Raw genomic sequence first — 25146 nt, 5'->3', positions numbered from 1 at the left:
ATCAGTCCAACAGAAATCATATCTATTATTTATTATATTTTTTTAAGTTTAATTCCAGCTAAAAACAGTCCAACAGAAGTCATATCAAATGTAATATTATTTCTTATATATTTTTTAATTTAATTCCAGCTAAGAATCAGTCCAACAGAAGTCATATCTATTATTTCTTATATTTTTTAAGTTTAATTCCAGCTAAGAATCAGTCACACAGAAGTCATATTAAATGTAATATTATTTCTTATATATTTTTAAGTTGAATTCCAGCTAAGAATCAGTCCAACAGAAGTCATATCAAATGTAATATCATTTCTTATATAAGAGAAAATCACTGGTGTGAAAGAAAGGCAATGATGATTAACCACAGACGAAACTTTTCAGTCATCGGCTCAACAAAGCAAACATTTTAAGGAAGTTGGCTTGTGAAAAGAATGACAGAGTGAGAAATGCACTTCTTTTGTGTGCGGCATTATTCGTTTTGTATTTTTGTCATCGCCTGCAGGGAACGCTTGAGAAGATAATTTGTCGTGTAAATCTTGACGCCTTTGTCCTTCCTGGCAGCCGGCGTGGGTACATTTGCTCTAATGACATGACTCACGTCGTTAAGGCAAATTTTCGGCGAGGCCGCCTCTCGACATTTTGCGATACTCAAACCGGCTATATTTAGTGGGAAAGGCCAAAATAGGAGTCATTAAATGTGTTTTTTTGCTGACGATTGGGGACAAAAACATCATTTCAATCAATGTTGGAGTAAGGCTGAAGCAAAGAATATGGAAATTGTGAAATTGTGGAGTGTTGGGAATATTTTGGGGATGGAAAATAAATATTTGGAACATTAGAAAAAGGGCATTTTGAGTAGTAGTATTACTTATTTCGTATGGAAAGAGGCAGCTGGAAATTTTCCATTGGAATTTGGCTTAAATGGCTTAAAAACTCATTTTTTAAACGGAAATATTGTTATGCAACTTGGTAGTTGGCAGCCTAAATTCCAATTAACATGCTAAAGTTATTTTTTAAAATGGGTTTGAACTCTTGCGTGACACTGGAGGCAGATTTAATGTTTTTACAGTAGGAAGGCTAGCTTTAGGATTCAGCGGCAAATGGATTGGACGTCAAGCTCCGTCAATGGCAGCCAATGAGTGCTCTGTGAAGGTTCAAAATTGGCATTATTTGTGCTTAAATACGCCTCCAGTCACGCTGCTGGGATTGGAGGACCTCATTATTGCATTGCCAAAGATCTTGGGTCCATTGGTGCCATTCAAAATTATTAGACGATAAAAGGGGCGCACACACACACACACACACCGCACACACACACACCGCACACACACACACCGCACACACACACACCGCACACACACATAGACAACAAAATAATCACAGTGGTGAGTCAGACCTCTGATTCACAAGGGAAATAAAAAGATGTCAGGCAGAAAAACGGTACACACAAAGTGAAAAACAAAAAAACACCGCTTTGAGCCCAATTTTCAAGATATTGTTGTTATGGTTAACCTTGAATGGACAATTAGGCTCTGTCAAAGTTGCATATTAATGCACCAGTGGGAGGACTGGCCAGCCTAGAAGAGCTTCTGAATGAATGAACATGAGGTCTACAGAATTGCAAATCTTTACAAAGCATATGTATACTTAACAAACATTGCAAAACAAGAATACTGTATCTTTTGGCGAAGATGTACGTATGTAGAAATAGTAATTTGGTCATTTATTTCTGGGGTCTCATTGGCCCAGGATACCCTTTTTTGATCCAACCTGCTATACTACGTATACTGTAAACCTAAATGATCTCAAATACTAAGCGGCAGCGACCTCTACAGGAAAACTAAGGATACTGCCAGCCTTTAGTCACCTATTAGGGATTTTTTTTAAAGCAAATACTTAATAATTTATCTGCAAATTTAAAAACATTATTTGTAAAAACAGTAAATATTCCATAATCTAATATATTGTTGGAGTTTTTAGATATTTTAATGAAATATTCAGTTTTGTATATTTTAGAACTTTTAAATGTCTTTTTTTCAGAACCAAAAATCAAATGGCCGTCAATGGCATCTGGAAAGGTAACAAAGACACTATTCTAGTGGAAAATAGTTCCAATGTAAAATATTGGAAGCATCCTCTATTAATTAAACACGGACACATTTTTAAGACAACACACCATATCCATAACCTATTGGGCTACAGCATATCGCGATATATCATGATATCGACCTATCGTCACACCCCTAGTATGTGCGACTACATAGACTTAATCACGTCAAGTCGACTGCTTTTTCTCCCCTCGCCTCTGGCGTTGTCATGGCAACAAACCTTTACGTTGGACCTCTTAGTCATCAATTGCAAAGGACGTCAACTAATCATTTACATATTTCCCTCTTAAATTGCTTTTAGGTTCAAATTAGACTGCAGCAAGTTAAAATGTGCAGCAACGTAAAAGTATTAGTAAAAGTGTCAAGTAGGACAGCTGTTTCTTTATTTTGTGGGTGACGTGGGTGGGCTCTATTTTCATGGGAGGGAGGAGAGAGGCGGATGTATAAAATCCGTCGGCACTCTGCGAGTTTGTTAAACATCTAAATAGCGACAGCAAAGCCCGGGACGCGGTAAGTTTTCGCACTGGTGACTTATTTACGTGTTTTTTGCAAACTGGTTAAACTGTTTTAAAGCGCTTTGGTGACTGGGGGATAGAGTTAATCAGACAGGAGGGCGTTAACAGGTGGCAGTGCGCGATTATGACAATGCACATCCGCGTGTGATACACAAACGTCACGTCATCGTCGTTCAAACTTTTTTTTTCTTCTTGCTTCTGGTTTAAAATGCTTAAAAAAAGAGGAAATGATTAAGGGATAAAAAATGATAAACCCTCTCAAAAGTTGACTTCTAATCTTTTATGTACAGCTATTGTGTATTTATGGGTATTTTCTTTTTAGCAATTTGTATTATACGCATTTTAATTGTGAATTACTATTGGATTTTTATTTGAATATTATCCATTTATAATTTAACGCAGTAATAATAAATGAAACAAAAGCCGACCATATTTAACTCATTGCATGCCATTGACAATGGCAACCAAAGGGTTAACACAGATATTATGTTAGTGTAACATTTTGTTGTCGACCTGTTATTAAACACCCAAACGATACGACGGGCGAGAGCACATTGATAATAATTGAAAACATCTCCTGATATATCACCATAACGATATAATATTGCCACATCCCTACTGTGTAGGCCACATGTGTCAAAGTGGCGGCCCGGGGGCCAAATCTGGCCCGCCGCATCATTTTGTGTGGCCCGAGAAAGTAAATCATGAGTGCCGACTTTCTGTTTTAGGATCAAATTAAAATGAAGAGTATAGATGTATATTAAATTTCCTGATTTTCCCCCTTTTACATCAATAATTGTCCTTTTTTAATCCAATTTTTCTGTGTTTTTAGTTCAAAAATCATTTTGTAAAATCTAAAAATATATTTAAAAAGCTAAAATAAACGTAGTTTTAGATCTATAAAAAAACTGAATATTCAGGGCTTTTAATCCAGTTCTTTTAATCCATTTATAAAAAAAAATATCTAAATATTCTAACTAAAATGGTCTGGCCCACGTGAAATCAAGTTGAGGTTAAAGCGGCCCGCGAACCAACCCGAGTCTGACACCCCTGGTGTAGGGTGTTGGCTCCAGCACCCCCCAATCGAGGAACATCGCTCGTGAAATTCTGAATGTTTTCATTCTCAATTTCCAGGCATTTTAAAAATCATGTGCGTGATCAGTGAAAATGAAACATGATAAAACAGGCTTTCATTGTTTCCAAATCTCGGCCTGGCTCTGCAATTTGACGTCCCGACTTCATCGGATTCCTAACCGAATTTGCTTCCACAAATAGCGGCGCTGCGGGCAAAAGTCAAGAGTCTGCAATGGCTCTCTTCATTTGTCCGTTTGCCTGTCTTCTTCCTCAGATCATGCAGGTTTCTTCGGCTTATCGCTCGGCGTTTGCGTGGTCGGTGGGAGGCTCGCAGGTTCTGGGTTTGACGTCAGTGGTGCTGACCGGCGTGTGGATGGGCCACTACCGTGGCGGCTTCGGCTGGGACGGCAGCGAACGGGAGTTCAACCTGCATCCTCTCTGCATGGTTCTGGGCTTGGTCTTCTTACAAGGAGATGGTGAGCCATCGCAGACTTTGACATTTTCATTCCAAATCATGGATTTGTAGTTTATGCTTGATTTTAAAGATGGGCTGTCCTCTAGTTTTTATTTGATTAATAACCATAGAAATAACTGTAAAGGCCATACAGTAATCCCTTGATTATCACGGTTAATGTAGACCAGACATGGCCACGATAAACCAAAAACCGCAAAGTAGGGTCACCCATATCAGTGTGGATTTTCACATTTTTATGAACATTAAAAAAATATATATAATTAGAAAAAAAATTCCCCCAGAAAAAAATCTGCGATGTCGTGAAGCCGCGATATTCGAGGGATCACTGTATTTGAACAACTGGGAGTGTGTTTTCTTCTTCTTGTGGTCTTTCTCTTGCTGTTTCCGTCCTTAATGTCCTCTGCTAATTGTTCTAACGACATTAGCGGGTGTGGATCACCAAGACAACCGTCTGTTTTAAAGGTGGATTGCATTAAGGTAACAAAAAAGCCAGAGCGCCAGATTGGGAGATCTTCACAAGCGATGGAAACACCCTCAGGGGTCCCGCAGACGTTGTCGTAATTGATAGTTTGTATAGCAGTTGGCGACCGCAGACAACAATGCGCTCGTGTGGGCAAATGATGGAACAGTATATTTTACCAAGAAGCAACCATTGGCTTTGGAGGCATGATGATGGGCCTTATTCGCAAAAATAAAATGCTTTGAAATGATCAAAAACTCTACATACCTGTCAACTCATACGTTTTTACCATATTTTATACTTTTTTTGATCATTTCAAATTGTGTACGCCGTATAACAACTTTTGTACGGGATTTTTTTAAGTACGTTTTTTGTGAAACCGATCTGGTTTTACCCATTTCGGCTCTAATCTGGATCGCCACTGGTACCAGACAAAAAAACATCATAGTATTGTCATGCTTTAAGCATAATATGCGCAAATGTGTCAGTCACTTCTGCCATTTTCACAATAAGAAATATAGCGCATCAGCAAGCAATGTACCCGAACAGTCAAACTGTCAGTGTCATACAGCGACATGTACAGAATCTTAAATTTACTGCATACTGATTGGACACCCCGTCCACTTTGGAGAAAATTTCAGACTTTTACGCAAGTAATGTATTGTATGGCTTTTTTTAAATCGCTTATTAAGGGGAATTGAAATCATTAAAATTGGCTAGGTTGACAGGTATGTATCCTAATATATCCCAAAATTATTTTATCATGCATGCTTTAATGACTGCATGATATGAGATTTTTTTATGCCCAATTCCAAATAGCATTAAGCATTGGCTTTAGTTGCATTTGACACAACTTGATTGCCATTGAGATTTCTACTAAGGCAATTCAATCACATGAATTGATGCAGCACTGTATTTTTTTTAAGTCTCTTTTGTTGAACTTTAATCTCGCAGCTATCCTGGTCTACAGAGTGTTCCATCAGGAGCCCAAAAAGAACGTCAAGATGCTTCACGGCATCATTCACTTGCTCGCCCTCATCGTCAGCATTGTTGGTAAGTAACAAAAATGTTCGCTTTCTCATTTTGTGCGCGATTTCCACCCGTACTGATATTCCAACCTCAACGCTTTGTAGGTATGGTGGCGGTGTTTGACTACCACAGAGCGGCCAAGTACCCAAACATGTACTCCTTGCACAGTTGGTGTGGCTTAGCTACCGTTATTTTATTCGCTTTGCAGGTAAGAAAGACTACATACGGTATAGGGGAGAATGGGGTTGGTTGTCACAATTTTAAACTTTCACAAATATGTGAATAGTCATTTATTCCAGTGGATATGACGTTCATCGCTGTCAACGGCAGGGAAACCGCTGGCCAAGGGCCGCTGTGCGATCTAGCAGACAGTTGAAGCAACTGGGGAGTGGGGTGAAATGAGAAGCACCTGACTGCAATCCACTGATTGCACCTGTAACATACCAGATTTGGAACGAATGCCTGCACCCACTGCACCCCCTTTGTAGAATACTTTGCCCACCCCTAGGTTAAGGGTTGCATGCCACAAAATATTTTATAATTTTTTTAAGTCCTGAAATTCTAAAGTTTGCTACATGAATTTTAACATGTCAGGTTTTGACTCTCAAGCTAATTGTGAGGCACCGTTTAACTGCCGCCATCTAATGTTAAAACTGAGACATGCAACCCAACTAGTTGTTTGTGAACACACATGCTCTACATCACATGTGTCAAAGTGGCGGCCCGGGGGCCAAATCTGGCCCGCCGCATCATTTTGTGTGGCCCGGGAAAGTAAATCATGAGTGCCCAATTTCTGTTTTAGGATCAAATTAAAATGAAGAGTATAAATGTATATTAAATTTCCTGATTTTCCCTTTTAAATCAATAATAGTAATTTTTTAATCAATTTTTTTCTGTGTTTTTAGTTCAAAAATAATTTTGTTAAGTATAAAGCAAAAAGCTAAAATAAACATTCTTTTAGATCTATAAAAACAGAATATTCAGGGTTTTTAATCCAGTTCTTTTAACCATTTATTAAAAAAAATCTAAATATTATATTTAAAATGGTCCGGCCCACATGAAATTGAGTTGACGTAAACGCGGCCCGCGAACCAACCCGAGTCTGACACCCCTGATCTATATATACAAAGTGTGACAAGCAACCCCGTTTTCCCCTTCACGTACAGCAATGTGCCTGTTTTTTTCCGGGTGACATTTTCATTGTATTTTTCGACAGTGGGTCATGGGTTTATCGTTCTTCCTGTTTCCCGTCGCCTCGTCACGGTTACGAGCCACGTACCTTCCCGTCCATGCGTTCTGTGGTCTGCTCCTATTGGCCATGGCTGTCGGCACCAGCCTGCTCGGTATCACGGAGAAACTCCTCTTTAGCATCATGTACGTCATCGTCAATGTCTTCTTTTCTTTCCGATACGTGAATGACCTGATCTGTGGAAAAGTGTTTGTCAAACTTTTTTTAAATTTTTTAACTCCCAGTGCCAAGTACAACCAACAAAAAAAATCACCAATCACTGTTGTACTGACTTATTTTCTGGCCCAGGTCCACCTATTCCAAATTCCCACCTGAGGGGGTTCTGGCCAACGTTTTGGGGGTCCTGCTGGTGTGTTTTGGGGTGCTGCTGTTCTACCTGATCACTAACGAGGAGTACCGGCGGCCGCCCAACCCCGAGGAGGAGTCTTTGGCTGTCCACTTCAAGACCTTGACGGAAGAGGGGTCACCTTCCGAACCCTAACTTGAGTTCTTTAGTTTTAACTTCCGTTTAGAACTACACCAAGAAATGCGAGGATGCTGGCATTTGATTCACAATTATCATACAAATGTCATTAATGTGTTGCTTAAGCACCCCCCACAACATCCTGTCACCCGTGTTTGTAAATCAATTCTTAAAAGTTTCATGTATGTCTTAAATTTTGCGATGACCAAATTTTTTAAGCATATTAGTGTCCTATAAAATTATAATTAGCATTGGGAGTGGCCAGAGGTTTCAACTTGACCAGTTCAATTTAGGCAAAGTAAATTCTGTCAAAACAAACCAACAACATATCCATATACTTTGTAGATTATTATTGTCAATACTGAAGTGCTACTGAATTGTAATATGACATTTCTGAAATGCCATTTTTTAATTATATTACAAAAAATATAGGGAATGTGATCTGTCAAGATGTGAGGATGGACCAGGTGAATATTTAAAGTGCAATTATTTGTCAATGTCATTGAAAAGGTTTTGCTTAAAACGCGCCAGTTAAATGTTTTATCCTATTTTATTTTGTTATGTTTGTTATTAGCTACATTAAATCATTGGTAGCAGTACAACCTTCGTCTTTTTACTGTACAGTGATGGCTCGTTTAAAAAGAAAACCGTGCTTTTTAAGTTGGAACTGTAATGACGTCCAACAGGAGATGCTGGTTGAGAATTTTTAAAGCCCACCCAAAAACCGGGCCCGGGGTCCAGGAGCACCACCGGTCCACCCCTGAATTCCGCCCCTGGTCCACAGGATAACACATAATTCTTACCGAGTTGTCAAAGACGTTTAATGCTTTTCATCCATTTTTTTTTCAATACATCCAATGAAGTGGTCAAGATCACGGCTGCTGGACGGGGGTGCCGTATGAGACTTGTGACAGCGGGGAAAGGTCAGAGGTTTTGTTTATCAGAAACCTACAAAAAGAAATGCCCAAACATTCATTAACGGAACGCATGAACAAAAGAAGCCATCCCTGGGGATGATTTAGGACCCCGTCTTGTGCTAAAGGTTGGTGTGCTTTTTGGCCTTGGAAGTAGGCCAAATGTTCGGTTACAACCAACGAAACAGGAAAGAAAGAAATGTCAATAATGTAAGAGAACTGAACTGAAACTTAGTTGAAGGAATTCTGAAATGAGCATTTTTTTCAGTACGTTACTAATTGCCATTCACTTGACTACAAATGATCAAAATCAAACTGACAGGTGAGTTTTAGTTCGATAGGAAATAGACTGTGCAGAAAAAAAATACAAAAAAAATCATATACATCTTTTTTGTGCCCTTATCAAAACAAAAGACAAAGACACCCAAATGTGCACATTTTAAAAGAAAGAACATTTTCCAAAAAAAGGATCTATTCGTTGTGCTCAGATGACGTCCCACCACCAAAGTGCGTGAAGAAAACTTCAGACGGAGAACTTGTGGTATTCGCTTTTCATCCAAAAAATCCCACTTTTCGTCCCAAGCACCAAACGCAGTACAAATAAGGTTACCTGTTTCTCTCGGTCTTCTCTAAACGTTAGACTCAACAAAGGGTCTTTTGGCTTTGACGGGCGAGGTGGGACACGTCTTCCTGTTGACCGGCAGCGTTCGCGCCAGCTTCACGTCGACGTAAGGCGGCTTCTGACCGGCGACCCGCGTGCCGTTGCCCGGCAACACGTCGTAGTAGGTGAGCTGCTTGTCGTAGTGGCCGTTGTTGTTGCTGCGGTTGTGGTAGGCGATGGAGAAGGTCTGCGGCGACCGGTTCTGTTCGTCGGCTCCGTTTCTCTGCGAGGTGACGATGGTGTCCACCGAAGACACGGCCCACGATCGGGAGGGACCGAGACCGCCGGGGCCGGACGACGGAGCGGGTGTCGACTGTTGCGGGACCCTCACGGATTTGTCGTTGATACCCATGTAAGGCGTGCTCCTCGAAGACCGGCCGGCTTCTCCCGGGTAGGTCCCGCCCCCGAGCGTGCACTCTCCCTGGGCGGAGGAGTCGAGAGCCAGATCGTCCAGGTGACCTACGAGGTCTCCGGAAAAAGCGTGCGAAGCCGAGACCACGTGCTGCGCGGAGGCCGACGTCCTGAAAGCCGGGACCCGGTTGGCCTGTTGCCCGCTGGCCAGGCCCACGCTGGTGCTCTGGGAGTGGATTACGGGTCTCTGGGAAAGGCCAGGGCCCGTCGGGTGGGAGCTGTGAGGGTGTCGCAGCCCCGCCTGATGGAGGTACGGATCGTCGGGGGGCGCTTTGGTCATTTCGGTCACTTCCATGGGGTAATAGGCGGCTTTGGATTGGTTGCGGCTGAACTGACGGGGCTGACCGAAGCGACCGGTCACCGCGCCGTATGCCGGCGTGGCTTTGGACTGGTAAAGGAGGTCCGCATCCGCAGCATCGTGGAGATATAGCGGTCCGCCTCCCGGGACCGGGCGCCCCTGCTGGCCGGTCGACGTCATATCGAAGGGATTGGGGCCAAATCCCTCCCCCAGTTGGGCGAGTTCTTGAGGCAGCCGTGCCAACTGCGAGTAGGCGGAGCTACCCAGGACCACGCTGGAGTGGACTGCCGAGCCGGGTGGGCCCGTTCGGACCACCTGGACTTTGACGGGTTGGAGCCACTGATTCTGGTTGGGAAAAGATCTGCGCTCCGACATCGGGCTGATGGGAAGCCGAAGCTGGCGCGGCGAGGTCGGGGGGCTGGCGCGACCGTAGCAAGGGGCGGCTCCCACGTGAGAGGGGGAGGAAGAAGGCGAATGTGCGGGGCTCGACGGGGTGCGATGCCCACTGTGAGGCGGAGGGAAGTGCGAGCCCGGACGGCCGAAAATATCGAGAGCGACGTCGCCTTGCCTGGGATTCCTCTCGTCTTCGCTGTCCTCGTCTTTTGAAAACGCCTCGTTGGCGTGAACCTGCAGGTCATCGAAATCTCTGCCCCTGGCATCCGGGTGAGGGAAGCTCCCCTGACAAACACGTGGCGTGGAGTCTTGTGGCTGCATGTGCTGTCGACACTCTTCTTTAACCCGAGAGAGCAGGCGCTGAATCTCCCGGTTGGAAGGACTCAGGCGACTGGCTTCCAGCAGATCTTCCAGGGCCGCGTGAAACTGCCTACATTGGGAGAAATTGGGAGGTAATGACGATAAGAAGTAACCACAGCGATCGCTTGGGTTCAACATTCTCCAGAAGGAATTATATGGAGTTGTGTAAGCAAAGCACGTCGTGGGACAAAACTAGCAGTAAGCAGTTTCTGAGAAGTGTCGACGCATTGGAATTGGAGCCAGAGAGGATTAAGCCCTGAGCGATTCCACACTAGGAAAGTCCATAGTTTGCTTACCATGGTCAGGACCAAAATACAGTCTTCCCGAGATTATCGCAAATTCACTTGTTTGCGATTTTTTTAATTCCATAAAAAATGTGAAAATCCACATTAAAACTGTAGCCACTCTTGCTACTAGGACTCAGTATTGAAGGGAAAAAAAGGTAGTTATAATAGGGGTGACCCTACTTTGCGATTTATCGATTATTGCAATTATGGTCTACATTAACCGCGATATTCGAGGGATTACTGTACAATGCAACTTTTTGGGGTCTGATTCACCTTGCACGGGTCCCAGCATTTGGTAACAAACCCACACGTGCAAACATTGTTCAATCATTGGACAAAACGGTTAGGGCGTAAAATTCCGAAGTAAAAAATAAATAAAATTTAAAACACCAGCGTGCTGCATTTTAGGGCTAAACATCTTAAATGTATTGGCCTAATCGTGTATTTAAAATTGTTTAGAAGGCAATACATTGTGTGGGATACACTGATCAAAGAGGAAAAACCTTCGGAGAAACTCTTAAGCTTATTCCAGGTCTTACCGAGGTATTGAACTCACCTGCGACTGCGTTTGGCACGCGCTCTGGCGTAGAAGGCCTCGTAAGATTTGGGTTTCAGTTCCAAAGCCCTGGTCGCAAATTCCTCGGCAAGATTCAAATCCTGCAGACGAAAATAGTCTTTGAGCGTCCAGCGCTAATTGACATCCAACTAGATTCTTCGCCGTAAAAGTGGGCGTTTCCGCCAACTCACATTCATCTTGCGGCGACAGCGCGAAAGGTTGAGCAGCACGCACACTTTCAGCTGTCGGAACGTTTTCAGCTCGTCCGCCGGAAACTTCTGCAGTGCGGACTGATACGAGTGAGCTGCTTCCCTCACTTTACCTTGCTACACACACAATAAAAAAACGTTAAGTGTCCTGTTGAATACACTTTGTTTTAGTTAGCGTTAGCGTGTTACCTTGTACAATCTGTCACCCTCTTGGACCAATTTACTGATGAGAACCATTAAAATGTCTGGTTTGGATGTAGCCATGGCCCAGGTCGCTGGTCCTACACACACAAGTCAAAAGTCAAGCGAGCGCTGGAAGCAAGTTAATAAGACGTACTCGTACCTATTTTGGCGCCCTTTTTGAGCAGGGCGATGACGGCCGAAGTGTTCCTACATCCGACCGCTCGGTCCAACGGTCGCATCCCGCTGGAGTCCACGTGCTCCACGGAGGCGCCGTGATCCACCAGGTGCTTCACCTGATACAAGCGGAGGCAAACTTGAGTCAAGGTCCGATTTGTGCAACCCGTTTAAATGGAGGCGGCGTCCGTTCCACGAACCACTTCGGGATCGCCGCGGAAGGCGGCCAGATCTAAAGGCGTGCGGCCGCTGCGGTCACTGTGCGTCGTGGTCGCACCTCTGGCCACCAGCTCTCTGACCAATGGGAGCTGGCCTTTCAGACAAGCCCAACTCAGCGCCGTTAAGCCTTCTTTGTCGGCCTGATCCAGAGACGCGCCTGAAAATATCGAAACGTGTCAACGGGAAGCAACCCGGAATTCCTATGCCAATGTCCTGAAAATGTTTCAAGGCACTGTCCAGTCGTTGGGATGATTTTCTTCCAAATGTTGGAAGCTAAATACTGAAACCAGTTGAGAACAATTGAATGCTAAATCTCAGAATTGTAACCAAACTTTTTTATTGTCTGGATTTTTGCCGGGATTTTTTTAGGCGGGTCTAAAATTGAATTGGGTGTCAGAAAGCCAGATTTGGCCCCCGGGCTGCCACTTTGACACATGTGGTCTACATTAACTGGAATATTTGAGGGATGACTGTAATGCTAGCAAGAGCTTTTTTTCTCCTTTATTAGGCATGTTAAAACCAGTCGTTACTTTTGCCCAATCAAACAAATGTTTAATTTTTACTTTGACTGGACAGTGCCTATAAAAAAAATGATGATTCATCTATGAAAAGGTTAATCACATAACATGGTAGAGTGAGTTTTTCCTTACCATGATCCAACAGCAATTTGGCAGTGGCCACGTGACCTTCGGAAGCCGCCGTCATTAACGCCGTGCGGCCCTGCTGGTCCACCGTGTTGACTTGCGCCCCACGGCTCAGTAACAACTCCACCACCTGACGGGGAGACCCTAGCGTGAGGCTATGTAGTATGTATGGTTTGCGTGTGGTGTGGCTTCTAACAGACCTGCCGATGGCCTCGCCTGACTGCACAAAACAGCGGCAAGACACTTCGCCTGCTGCCTTGCTCCAGAGCGGCGCCTTGATCCAACAACAACTTGCAGACCGACAACCTGCCTCCCGCCGATGCTGCCGTCAGGGCTACGGAGAGGAGAGGTTAAATTTGCAAACATGGTACAAATAAAAACAGACCTACAGCCAGTGACCAATCATACGAATGTTGTTCAGTAAGCATGGTCTAGTCATGCTCTACCTTATTTTCTCGCATGTACGCCGTATTTGTCGCTCAATAAAATGATGACTGAATCGAGGGTACGGCTTATATGCGCACAAATGAGACTCGACGTGCAGGAAACTGCAAGGTGACAAAGACCAAACGCCATAACGCAAGACAATGCGGCCGATACGGTCATTTATTTCCAAATAGAGAAAAGATAAACAGATAAAACGCTTAACAAAATTTATTTTGACGTCTATGAATGAAATTCAAGAAAAAAAGTCAACCATATATTGCGAAAAACATGACAAAAATTTACTTGTTCATGAATATGGAGGTGAAAACTGTGACTCAGGTTATACGAGAGAAATTGTAAATTTTAATAATTTTAAGGCAATTTTAAGGGTGCGGCTTATACGCGGAGTTGGCTGATATGCGAGAAAATACGGTAATTGATTCTTCTGGAGGCTAATGTATGCACGCCACAGGTGTCCAAAATAAGGCTAACAGCCCAGTTCTTATTGGCCTGCAAAAGCTTACATTCTGAGACATTTCTTTTATACCTGTCTCTCCCCAAAGACTGTCGGGTGTATTGATCTCAGGTCTTTCTTCTTCTTTATCGTCTTCCTCTGGAGGATCCAGCAGATAAGACACGACCTATACGCGCAAAAAAATTGTGGATGTTTATTTTACATTACACGTGCTTCAAAATACCGTAAACCTTTGATGAACGTTGAATTCTGTTATTCCTCCTTTCAATAGAACAACACACCTCGGCGTGGCCCATGCTGGCGGCCGCGGTCAAGGCTTGCTGCAGCGCCTGGCTTCGGCTCACCCCCCTCTGGCCACAGCAGGGAGTGCAGCTCCAGTCGGCGTGCTTCAGAAGGAAACGCAGCACGTGGAGGTGGCCCCGCTGAGCCGCGTGCACGCCGACGCACCGACCCGAGCCGTCAACGTGACCGATCTGAGAAGACCAACACATACGGGTAGTTTTTACACCAGCTCTCCATTAGCATTCAACACTTACATTTCGGTAACAATCCGACGACGGTGCTTTGACGTCATTTGCTTTCGTGCTGCATTTGATTTCATGTGATCCTTTTTAAGGCGAGTCCGGATTTTCAGTTGCACATTTTAAAAGATGTGCTATGATAAATGGGGAAATGTCAAACGGTAATACCAACCAAGATTGAGTGTTTGATAAACAGTGACGTTGACAAGTCATGTGTTGCTAGGAGAGAAAACATGGAAAAGTAGGCTGGTACCCAGCCAGGTGAAATACACAGAACGTGTATTTTTTTTAATAGTCGTATATCACCGATTTTGACCAATCAGGGGTGGTGAAAACCGTAAGGCAAGGGTGTCAGACTCGGGTTGGTTCGCGGGCCGCGTTAACGTCAACTCGATTTTATGTGGGACGGACCATTTTAGATATAATATTTAGATTTTTTTAAATAAATGGATTAAAAGAACTGGATTAAAAGCCCTGAATATTCAGTTTTTTATAGATCTAAAACAATGTTTATTTTAGCTTATTTTAAATATATTTTTATATTTTACAAAATGATTTTTGAACTAAAAACACAGAAAAAATAGATTAAAAAATGACAATTATTGATTTAAAAGGGGGGAAATCGGGAAATTTAATATTCATCTATACTCTTCATTTGAATTTGATCCTAAAACAGAAAGTCGACACTCATGATTTACTTTCCCGGGCCACACAAAATGATGCGGCGGGCCAGATTTGGCCCAGGGGCCACCACTTTGACACATGTGCCGTAAGGTATTACCTTGGCTTTATGCTGACTAAGCAGGGTGATGACATCCAAATGTCCAGCAGAAGCAGCAAATGCCAGTGCAGTTAACCCGTCTTCTGACTGAATATCCACCTTTAAAAAAATTGCAAGTTCAGCTTCACCCAGTAGAGATTCAAGTTGGAGTTAGTGTTACTTTATTTCGATCCTTACCTGAGCGCCATGGTCAAGTAAAAGAGCCACAGCGTCCGTGTGGCCCAAATGAGCGTGGACGCACAGCAGGGGGGCATTATTGAGGACGCCGCTTCGGTAATCCACATCAGCCCCGCTTATAATCAGCAACCTGCTCACCTGGAAAGAGATAAAAGAAATATTTTAAAAAACAGGTTTTGCCATCAGTATACAATCAAAATTATGTAGTCCGTCGTTTTGGGGCCATGAGATTGGCCTTCCGTGTAAACTAAAACTAACATTTGTTTCTGTTCCACTTAAAGTCCAGACCGTTTTAATAGCTTTCAAACTAATTGTTGCCCGTTAAAAACAAATCGATATTTCCCATTAGTGAAGATGGACTGCTAATGCTAAAAGCTAACAGTGTACTGAGGTTATTTTAAGCGTGGGCCGACAGACATCCATTCAAAAGTTATTGCTGTCAATATTAGAGAACATTGACCATTTTTATTTAGTTATTAGTATTTGAATCATTTTACCCCCAAGAATGGACACTTTTAAAAATAGGTTTTGCTCGAAAGGGTTATTCAGTCGTGGCAAAAATACACAAACTTGACCGTGGAATTTCCCTTGAATGAGAAAAAGGTTTTTAGAGTTTTAGTGAGGGTGTTCCCTTACCTTGATGTTTGGAGTATAAAGGTTTCGCAGTGATGAGAGCACATGGTTCAAGTTCTCTGTACTATAGGCCAACCAAAGGCCCTGCAGAATTGAAGAGGAAATCCCAAGCTTCTTACTCAAGCCCTGGGCGTGGGAGAAAAAGTGAAAGAAAAAACTCATTGGTGGATCACACACAGCTAAATTGTAGCATTAATCATTCACAGACCATTTTAATACTCGGCGTTTCCGGGATTATTCAAATACCTTGTAAATGTGAGCCTTTAAGATGTGATGTCCCAGTTCCAGGGTCTGCTGTCGGCTCAGTTTCCCTCCCTGTCGGCAGAGCCAGAAAGCCAGCAACGTGTGGCCGCTCCTGCGGGAGTGAAAGCCATCAGATTCTCCGATGTTTCGTCCGTGCGTGAGATTCACGTCACCGTCGCCATTTCCTCACTTATCACCGTACCTGGGGTCGCAGAGGAACCGGTCGTCCTGGCCGTCCTCCCTCCACACCAGCCATTCCCTGAAGGAAGTGTGGTTTAGCATCCTACTACCATCGCTGCGCCGCTGGAGGAAAGGAAACAACTGCTCCAGACGCTGCGTGAACTCGGCCCACTGCATGGCCCCGCCGGTCAGAGCGCCGGCGTTTATCGCCTCGAAAAGCTGAATGAAAAGAAGAGTCATTTGTTGTGAAAATGCTCGGATACACAAAAAGGTCGTAGCGACGTGTTCGGAAACACTTGGATGGAGTAGGTTGGCTTTTTAAAATGGCGTATGATATTACGAACAACATATCTGAGGTATGCTGACCGCTAAACTTCCAATGGTCACCTGCTTTTCATTTTAGGGACTATTATACAACCGTTTTTAGTCCATTTAGGAACGGAAACGGGCTCAGATTACGTTTGAGGAGCATACAAAAACCCCGCTTGCGACTTCAGCTCCAGGAAATTGTGAACAATTTTAGAACAATAAGTACACCCTCATAGTTTTGAACATTTTACAAAGTAGTTTTGGATTGTTTCTACCTGGTTGTCAGTCAATGGGTGAAGCGTGGCCACGGTCACATTTAGCAACGGTATAACTCTGAGGAAAGACGACTGCGTGGGGAAGCGCATGTTCAGTTGCAGCAGGTAAACCTCCGCCAGGCTGACAGGAACGACCTGAAGAAACAAAAGTGCTTGCTAAAACCGTATTCAGAATGATGGATCACTCCAACTGAACTGCCCATTTGCCTACCTTGAAGCTGGAACTCTTGAGGACCAGGTAACCTCCTTCTATCAGGTCCAGGGTCAATTTCAGGTAGAGGTATGAGCCTTTGCTCAAGGTCTTCAAGTGGCTCGTCAGTTTGCTCAGCGCCGTGTTGTCTAGACGACCATTGCTTAGCGACACGTTGCTCTGAATCTCGGGGCTGCTGTGGATACGTTGCATCAGGTAGCCCTAAAATGGACGGACAAATAACTATCCCCGCTGATCTTACAGAACTCTTTGGCTACCGTTGAGGACAAGAGACGCCCAATCCATTTTACCTGCAGATCTTGATCAATGCCACTGTTTTCCTCCATTCTATCTAACGAGATGCGGTGAAAAGGTAACAATCGAGTGATGTCCTGATAAGAAAAATCATTGTTACTATTGGTCAATCGGAAAAGCATCATATCTAAAGGAAATATAGCAACAGATGAACGACGACTCCCCAAAACCTGCAATGACCGTATAATTACGTAAAATGAGTTTGATTTATTGAATAAAGGGGCAATACATGACAGTCTTTCGGATAACTAATGGCAAAAACAACAACATAATGGGGTGTCGGTGGCGAGAGAGGAAAAAATACATGAAGTGGCAGTTGAGAATTAGTTGTAGGTCCATGCAAACTGTGTAATTTATGGTCCGGAAAATACGGTAATTATGCTCGACGGTGTACCGCTGTTAAAGTACAAAAAAAATTGAAAGAAAATGTTTGCATGGACTCACCTGTTGATTGGACCTCACAGTGGCGACGATCTTTAACCACGAGGGGAACTTGTGAACATTTCGGGACAAAAACGAGGTCAAGGTGTCGCCGTAATCCGGCCGATGGAACTCCGCCTCGTTTAGCCCATCAATCAGCAAAATGAGCCCCGGCCCGTCCGCATGCAAACTCCCCTCTGGAGGGAAAAAAAACAAGGAACGATTACACCATTTCTTTGGTTGAACGGAAAGAACAAATGCGCCGCCGGATTGATATTTCACCTTTGTAAAGAGCATTTAGCGGTTCCAAAATTCCTTTCTGGAAGGCCGAGCTGGGGTCTTGGATGCAGGAGCGCAGACTGAGCGAGCTCTGAAGCTGCGGCGTTCGACGTAGGAGCTCTCGATACGCCGAAAGCTGGGGAGCTTCGATTAACGTCGCCGCCATGTTGTGGACGAACTCCGGCACCAGACACGTGTGACAGTTGTCTGCCTGACAGAAATGATAGGAAACCACCTGCAAAGACAGACAGACAGCCATTTTTTTGTGAATGGACAATGCATAAATAGGAGAAAGTATATACTATCTTCAGAGGTCCACATTAAAAGGACCAGTGAGGCGGTTCCTCAAATTATTGAACCATATTGACCGGTCTTGCTAGTTTTTGTCTTTGTTACCTGTCCTGCAAGCCTCATCATGGCCTCCCGCTGTCTCCTCTTGATCTCTGGTGTCCCCGGACAGCCGCCTTCTTCTTCTGCTCCTCCTCGTCCCAGAGAATCTTGGGGGAAAGATTCGGGATCTGAAAGAGAATAACTTAACGTGAAGGACACGAACTGCAAGCCTGGCTGCTACTTAAGAACCACAGCTCGGTGCTTTGGCGTTCCACTTTCCACTATATCCTTTCTTGGCCTTTCTAGCAAATGGCTTGGCAGCGCTTCCGATTGTTGGTTACCAAGTTGGCCAATTCTTTTCGATGACTCAGCCGTCTGGAACATGAGGTCGTCTTTGCGGGTGGAATAACGCACTGGGGGTCTTTTGTTTAAAATGCTTGCCAAGTTGACTTTCTTGTCTCCTACGACTATAAAAGGACTATCTGCATTTCATAGTTCCGTCAACTACCGTATTTTTTCGCATATAAGCCCCCCCCCCCCCCCCCCGCGTATAAGCCGCACCCTTAAAATTGCCTTAAAATCGTATCTGTAATCGACTAATCTCGCATAAGACGCCCCTTGATTCACAATTTTCACTTCCATATTCACTAATGACAGATTTAAGGCCACGCCATTTGTTATTCTAAATGTGTGAAAGTGGCGGCCCGGGGGCCAAATCTGGCCCACCGCATCATTTTGTGCGGCCCGGGAAAGTAAATCATGAGTGGCAACTTTCTGTTTTAGGATCAAATTAAAATGAAGAGTATAGATGTATATTACATTTCCTGATTTTCCCCCTTTTAAATCAATAATTGTAATTTTTTCATCATTTTTTTCTGTGTTTTTAGTTCAAAAATCATTTTGTAAAATCTAAAAATATATTTAAAAAAAAACCTCAAATAAACATTGTTTTAAATCTAAATATTATATCTAAAATGGTACGGCCCACATGAAATGGAGTTGACATTAACGCGGCCCGCGAACCAACCCGAGTCTGACACCCCTGTTCTAAATGTTCAACCTTTGCTTACATTTGGGAGGCGTCTGGAAGCCGGCGGACGTGGGCCACATGCGCTTCCCGTGACAACTCAGAGCCACGAGGCGGGCAATGATGGCCGTCTTGCCAAAACCCATGTTTCCGACGATGATCACCCCTTGATTGATTAAGGGGTCGTCGCTGGAAAGGCAAGTGTCCACCTCCTGGAAAAGCCATTCCCTCCCGGTAAAGCTCCAATCAGAACATAGTCCGGGAATTTCAAAGTGGAGGGGCTTCAGGCTGAGATATGGAGTCAACTGAACTGTGAGATGATGGGAAAGAAAATGTTGTTGTCGGGTTAGCCTGGTATTAAAAAAAAAAAACAGGAAAAAATGTGGGGCGTTTTTGTCATGATTTTACCTCTCTTTTCCTGTTGACTTCGACTTCCAGAATTCTGTCTGGGCATTCTGAGGGATGCCCGGGAGGGGGTGGCTTTTTGCTGGTCATCCAGGTAGGTCAGATCTTCAAGTTGAGCAGAACTAGAGGCTGAAAAACATTAAAAAAAAACATGATTTGACAGATTCAACTCAGTCAAGTTCTGTAACACAGAAGGAAACCTTTTGGGCTTTAATACATGAAGCTTGAATACGTTTCAATGCATTATTACACTTTTTAAGAGTTTCCCTTTTTCTGCTTATTGCCAGTTAGTTCTACTGTTGTGTCAGAACACCACAACTCATTCCGTTATTGATGTTACCATAGTTGGCGTGGCGTAAGCGCCGACCCTCGCACGCCAAAGCCGGAAATGAGAAGCAATGAGTGGGCTGACGTTCTGAAATGTATTTAATTTCTAAAGTGCCTTTAGAACATTAGAACAGATCAGTGGGCTAAACTTTGGGATTTTTGGGCTTAAAAACAGAGGAAATCACCAAATATTATGTGAACAGCATTCTTCCTGAACCCAGTCGGACTTTGACGTTCCTTCATTCGCCCCTCACTGCTAATAAGTTAAACCACTTGACTGTAAGAGTTAAAAAAAGCCATGAAAGGGTTCAATGTGGAGCTTCTCTTTGTTTACCATCCCAACACTGAGCAATGAAAATGGAGTGGTTCTTCACTGCTAAACAGCACCACCACCAGCAGGAGCACGTGTACGAGGCATAGCGGCGGCATAATAACACTCTTACGAAAAGGTCTCCAGAATGTGCAAACCTAAGCATGGCTATGATTTGCGGTCGCAAAGCTCACTGAAAGAAAATGTCTTTTTTGGGGGTTAGGGGAACAAAATGTCGGGGTTGTATACAAAAAGAAAAAAACTCACCGAATTTGTGAAACAGTCAATGCAGTCACAACGCACAAACACAAAAAAGGTTAGCACTAACTCTGCTTCATATCCTGTGTGTGTGTGTGTTGTGTGTGTGTGTAAGGAGACGTCATACATGTTACTTCCTTCCTCTCTCAAGTGCTCTTCTCCAGCGTTCGTGAGTCAGTGACCAAGTGAGCATGAAAAAACGGGAAGGGAGGATGACATCCAACCATGTCACTTTTTACGCTTTAACTCTTTCATGCAACAATTATGATCACGGGGCACGTATTGAACTGTCTTTGACATCGCTTCACGTACAATCCATTTTGACTGGGAGAGGCCAATGAGTTATTAATATTAATTAAAAAAAATCAATTAAAAAGTATACAACAATGATCGCTTATCTTTATATCATTTTTCATGATTTAAAATAAATTCACTCGTTGGTTGCTGTTGACGGTGCCTAGTTGAAATCCAGTCAAATCCATTTTTTGATTGGGAGGGGCCAATGAGTTTTTAACATGGTGTTAAAAACAACAACAATAATTAATCATTTAAAAGTATACAACAATGATTGCTTATATATATATATTATTTTTCATAATTTAAAATAATTTCACTCGTTGGCTGCCCTTGACGCGACTAGGCGTCCAATCCATTTTTTGACTGGTTGGGGCCAATGAGTTATTAAAATGGTGTTAAAAAAACAATAATTAATCATTTAAAAGTATACAACAATGATTGCTTATCTTTATATTATTTTTCATGATGTAAAATAATTTCACTCTTTAGCTGCCCTAGACGCCGCTAGATGTCCAATCCAAATTTTGACTGGAAACGGCGAAAAACATTAAAACCTTTATGAATTGATTTATAGATAGAAAAATATATATCAAACTAAATACATGAATTCATCATTTGTTTGTCGCATAAACATATAAATGAGAGAGGAAAACCTGAGAAGGCATTCCGACTTTCCTGCCGAGCAAAAATCCCGCTAAAGCTGAGCAGCGCAAGATTTCCTTCCTGACAGGAAGCGCGGTACGGGACCGATAAAAAGAACGGCCATCTTACCAGCAACCGAATTGGGCCGAGGCATTAGGTAGAGTGGGATGGAGTGGGTGGATCCTGACAAGTGCTTGGTGTCTTGGCCCCAATCTGGGTGGAGCTTGTTCAGGCTGTACGTGGAAGCCATGTTGTCCTCCGCCCGGTAGAGGAGGTCGTCGGCGGAGTCTCCGGTAGCTATCATGCAGGAAGAGGAAGTCGACGCCACCACTGGCCGCGCCCCTTGCTTCCAGAGTTTGAGGCTGCTGCCATGGTAACCCTCGCCGGGATGCTTGACGCCGTCATCGCGCTCCGCGGCCGATTCAGCCGAGTAGCTGGTCAACGTAGCTGCAAGATAAATTTTGTTTAAAGATTTATACATTAAAAGTTGCCAGACTCGAGGGAATGGATGTTTACAAACAAGGGATGATTCATTTAGAATTGCAGTAAAGTGGAGATAAAGTACGATGATGGTAAAAACGGTGGCGCGTTTACCTATGATGCCGCTATCTCTGCTCTCTAGTGTTGACGTGGGGGAGGTGACGGAGGCGAGGACGGGCACTTTGTTGTTGTTGTTGCCTTCGACGCCGGCGGGAGGCTGCAGTGTGGATGAGGGAGACGTGTTGCTGCTGTCCAGACTGGAGGAAGGGGAGATCCTCTAATGGGGACAAAAGGGGATTCAGCAATAAGATACTCGAGATTTTTTCAGCATCTTTTTTTTAAAGTTGGCGTTACTTGAGAAGTTAATGTGATCAATTAACTGAAAGTTTATAACTTCTGCCTGTTTTCTATTACTTGTGAAAGTTAAAGATCCCTTTTTTTTGCACCGATCTCATTCCGAGTCAACTGATTTACTTGATGTGAATCCCAATCAACTACACATCCATATGAAATAAATATAAATATATATACATATATATACATATATATATTATATATACACATATATATTATATATATACATATACATATATATACATATATACACACACATATACAATATAATATATATATATAAATATATAAAAACACCCATATCTAATATTCAAATCAAATCAATCAATCAAAAGCCTTTGTCATCATACACAGGTGCGTATAACAAAATTGGTGGTGCTACTCCACAAAGTGCGTTTTCCCAGTAAAAAAACATTAATATAAAAATATAAAAATAAATTCTAAAATATTGCACAATCTAAGATAGTGCACAAAAGGGATTATTGTCGTGCTAATGCGAGTAGTGAGAAAACAAAACACAAAACTGCAGAGCAAAGAGCCACTGCACCCGTGCGCGCCACCATCTTGGATCTACAATACTAATTCAGCCACTGGAGAGTAAGAAACACTTAGAAATCTAAAAATTGGCTATTTTGAACTGCCGGCCTATGGGGGAACATTTTTGCCGACTTATTGTAATTATGCGTATTTGAGTGTGGGATTACCTGTCCGTCCACTTGGGCATGGTGAGGTAAACCAGGTTCTTCATTATTGATCTTCTCTCCCAATAAAAAGCCTAGTCTGGTCATCAGCGCGTCAGCTGCCTCATCCACTGAGGGAGGCGGTCCTAACTCGTCCTCTTCACCTGCAAAACATGGAAATAAGACCGATATAAATCCTCAATGTTTGCTCATTTCCAGACGGGAATCTTGTTCCTCGTAATATGAAGTCAGTAGTACTAAATTCCAAGGTTGTTGATTAAATTTTTGGTATGAAAATGTTTAAGAACAGCAAGGAACAAATATAGATATATTTCACCCAAAGCATATACAGGCTATACAACAATAAAAACAAGTAGAGTAAATGAATACAGGCCAAAAAATTGTATTTATGACTTTAAAAGCGGTGAGAGTCGAATTTTTACTTTGTGGATTGGCGCTCTGAGGAAAAAAAAAATTGGCCAACGCTATACTAGATGTTTAGCTCAAGATTTGTTTCACTATTTTGACTTCCTGGAGAGGAATCTCTTTTCCTGGTTGAGCTAGCCATATGTTTTCTCTACTGTATCACCATTTTCCAACCGCTTGGACCGAAAATTAAAAGGGACGGTGAAGGCGACGTCAATTAAAGTGCATCTGAAAGAAATTGGCAACGCTTGCCAGTGAAGTTTGGGGGGTGTACTCGTTTGTCCACTTGCAGGGAAGGAATGTTCCCTAGTTTTCAGCGCAATACACTGCAAAGACTCAAAAAAATGGATACATCTTTTTGTATTCTTAAATTTGTATCATTTTAAGGCCCTGGGGCTGATTGCAGCTTACAGGAGAATAATTTCTCGTCTTATTAATTTACAATTGTATACATACATAGATACTGTGCAATGGGCAATAAAAAATATAAAGACATTTAAATAAAATGAATGAATTCAACAATATTTTAATAGAAATAAAGAGTTTTGAAAAATGCATATAAAAAGCCAAGGGTAAAACAAATGATAAATAATTCAAGTTAAAATAAAATTGAAAAAAATAAAACTGCCAATTTTTTTTTTTATAAATGTAATAAATTACAAAAAAAATAGAAATACATACATTAAAATAAGCGTGGCCCGTATCTATTTTTGATGTGGAAATTTGATTCACATTTTCTTTTAAAAATAAAATTTGGAATAAAAAAATATCAATAATTTGAAAACCTAAAATGTTGTTTGTGGAATTTTGCAGCTTTTTCCCCTCCAAAGCTTTTGCCATAAAATGAAAATACATATTCATCAGCAAAGCCAGACAACCTCTTTATATCGCTAAATAAAAATGTTTGCCACTGGGCCATGTATCATAATTATTTTACCACGACACTCATACAGTCGCACAGACGCATGCGCGTACGCGCTCCCGAATGTGGTTGTGTGCGCGTAAACCGCAGTAAAAGAGGAAAAAAAACATAGCGTCTCTTGACAGTCTATAATTAAAGCTATAAATTGATGACTGGTGGACTGAATAATAGAAATGCATTGTGCGTGCAACTACACACTCACGTGCGGTTAGTCAATGACAGAGTGTGGAAGTCGCTGAGCAAAAATAAAATGGAAATTCTCAAACATTCTCCATTTTGGAGGAGCCTCGGATTTCCACAACATTTTCATCTTGACCCATTTTTACACTATTTCCCTTTTTTGCACTTTTTTTCCTTGATAAATAATTTAAAGCACATGATATCTTATTGGTGAAAAAAAGCAACTACCACATTTTTTTAATTTAGTTACGCTTATACCCCGAGTAAAAAAAAAAAATTAAACAAAGTAGCTTGTCATATTTTTTATTTTTTTTGGTCCACTCTAAGGTGCATTCAGGGACTCTAACCACTGGGGCGAGTGTTTCATTTTGAACAAGTTAGCTCATCCATAGACTCCATTTGAGCAAAACTATGTAATTTCAGGTTAAAGTTTCTATGACAAGAGGATGCATGGCTAGTTTAACTAGCACTTAGCGGACTTTTATGGCCTAAAATGTTTTCATCCGGTGCCCAATCCCATTACAAAAGAACAGTTTAAGCCTTATACCAAGGGTGTCAGACTCGGGTTAGTTCGCGGGCCGCTTTAACGTCAACTTGATTTCACG

General features: G+C 42.6%; 2 protein-coding genes across 2 annotated transcripts in view; one reads left to right on the top strand and one right to left on the bottom strand.

Moving 5' to 3' along the window:
- The first annotated feature begins 2525 nt into the window (after positions 1-2525).
- cyb561 (cytochrome b561) lies at positions 2526-7567 on the top strand. The gene is made up of 6 exons (XM_077618947.1): positions 2526-2615; positions 3969-4170; positions 5584-5682; positions 5763-5866; positions 6875-7032; positions 7196-7567. Exons 2-6 carry the CDS (start codon positions 3972-3974, stop codon positions 7386-7388), a joined length of 753 nt encoding a protein of 250 aa, XP_077475073.1. The 5' UTR covers positions 2526-2615; positions 3969-3971; the 3' UTR covers positions 7389-7567.
- A 725-nt stretch (positions 7568-8292) lies between these two features.
- The window catches only part of tanc2a (tetratricopeptide repeat, ankyrin repeat and coiled-coil containing 2a), a 29989-nt gene continuing 13135 nt past the window's right edge, over positions 8293-25146 (bottom strand). Inside the window, exons 4-29 of the mRNA XM_077618946.1 lie at positions 23038-23177; positions 22094-22256; positions 21629-21946; positions 19669-19794; positions 19304-19570; positions 18300-18421; positions 17907-18138; positions 17649-17821; positions 17201-17281; positions 16911-17111; positions 16700-16834; positions 16138-16334; positions 15939-16047; positions 15696-15818; positions 15060-15197; positions 14883-14981; positions 13862-14053; positions 13653-13746; positions 12880-13013; positions 12686-12809; positions 12017-12192; positions 11803-11935; positions 11649-11740; positions 11442-11576; positions 11251-11351; positions 8293-10477 (exon numbers count right to left, since the gene is read on the bottom strand). Coding sequence (XP_077475072.1) covers positions 8914-10477; positions 11251-11351; positions 11442-11576; positions 11649-11740; positions 11803-11935; positions 12017-12192; positions 12686-12809; positions 12880-13013; positions 13653-13746; positions 13862-14053; positions 14883-14981; positions 15060-15197; positions 15696-15818; positions 15939-16047; positions 16138-16334; positions 16700-16834; positions 16911-17111; positions 17201-17281; positions 17649-17821; positions 17907-18138; positions 18300-18421; positions 19304-19570; positions 19669-19794; positions 21629-21946; positions 22094-22256; positions 23038-23177 — 5369 coding nt within the window. The 3' untranslated portion in view covers positions 8293-8913. The remainder of the gene's footprint in view (positions 10478-11250; positions 11352-11441; positions 11577-11648; positions 11741-11802; positions 11936-12016; positions 12193-12685; positions 12810-12879; positions 13014-13652; positions 13747-13861; positions 14054-14882; positions 14982-15059; positions 15198-15695; positions 15819-15938; positions 16048-16137; positions 16335-16699; positions 16835-16910; positions 17112-17200; positions 17282-17648; positions 17822-17906; positions 18139-18299; positions 18422-19303; positions 19571-19668; positions 19795-21628; positions 21947-22093; positions 22257-23037; positions 23178-25146) is intronic.

This window comes from Stigmatopora argus, chromosome 14, assembly GCF_051989625.1.
Source record: "Stigmatopora argus isolate UIUO_Sarg chromosome 14, RoL_Sarg_1.0, whole genome shotgun sequence".
In the NCBI taxonomy this organism is placed as follows: domain Eukaryota; kingdom Metazoa; phylum Chordata; class Actinopteri; order Syngnathiformes; family Syngnathidae; genus Stigmatopora; species Stigmatopora argus.
The sequence above is the reverse complement of the archived record's forward strand: the minus strand, read 5'-3'. Positions and strand labels throughout refer to the sequence as shown.

What these genes read in the sequence shown, in the direction of transcription:
- cyb561 (XM_077618947.1), top strand. Translation starts at nt 3,972, where the DNA reads ATGCAGGTTTCTTCGGCTTATCGCTCGGCGTTTGCGTGGTCGGTGGGA. An exon ending in CCTCATCGTCAGCATTGTTG is followed by an intron (nt 5,683 to 5,762) that starts GTAAGTAACAAA and finishes AACGCTTTGTAG; the next exon opens with GTATGGTGGCGGTGTTTGAC. An exon ending in TTATTTTATTCGCTTTGCAG is followed by an intron (nt 5,867 to 6,874) that starts GTAAGAAAGACT and finishes ATTTTTCGACAG; the next exon opens with TGGGTCATGGGTTTATCGTT.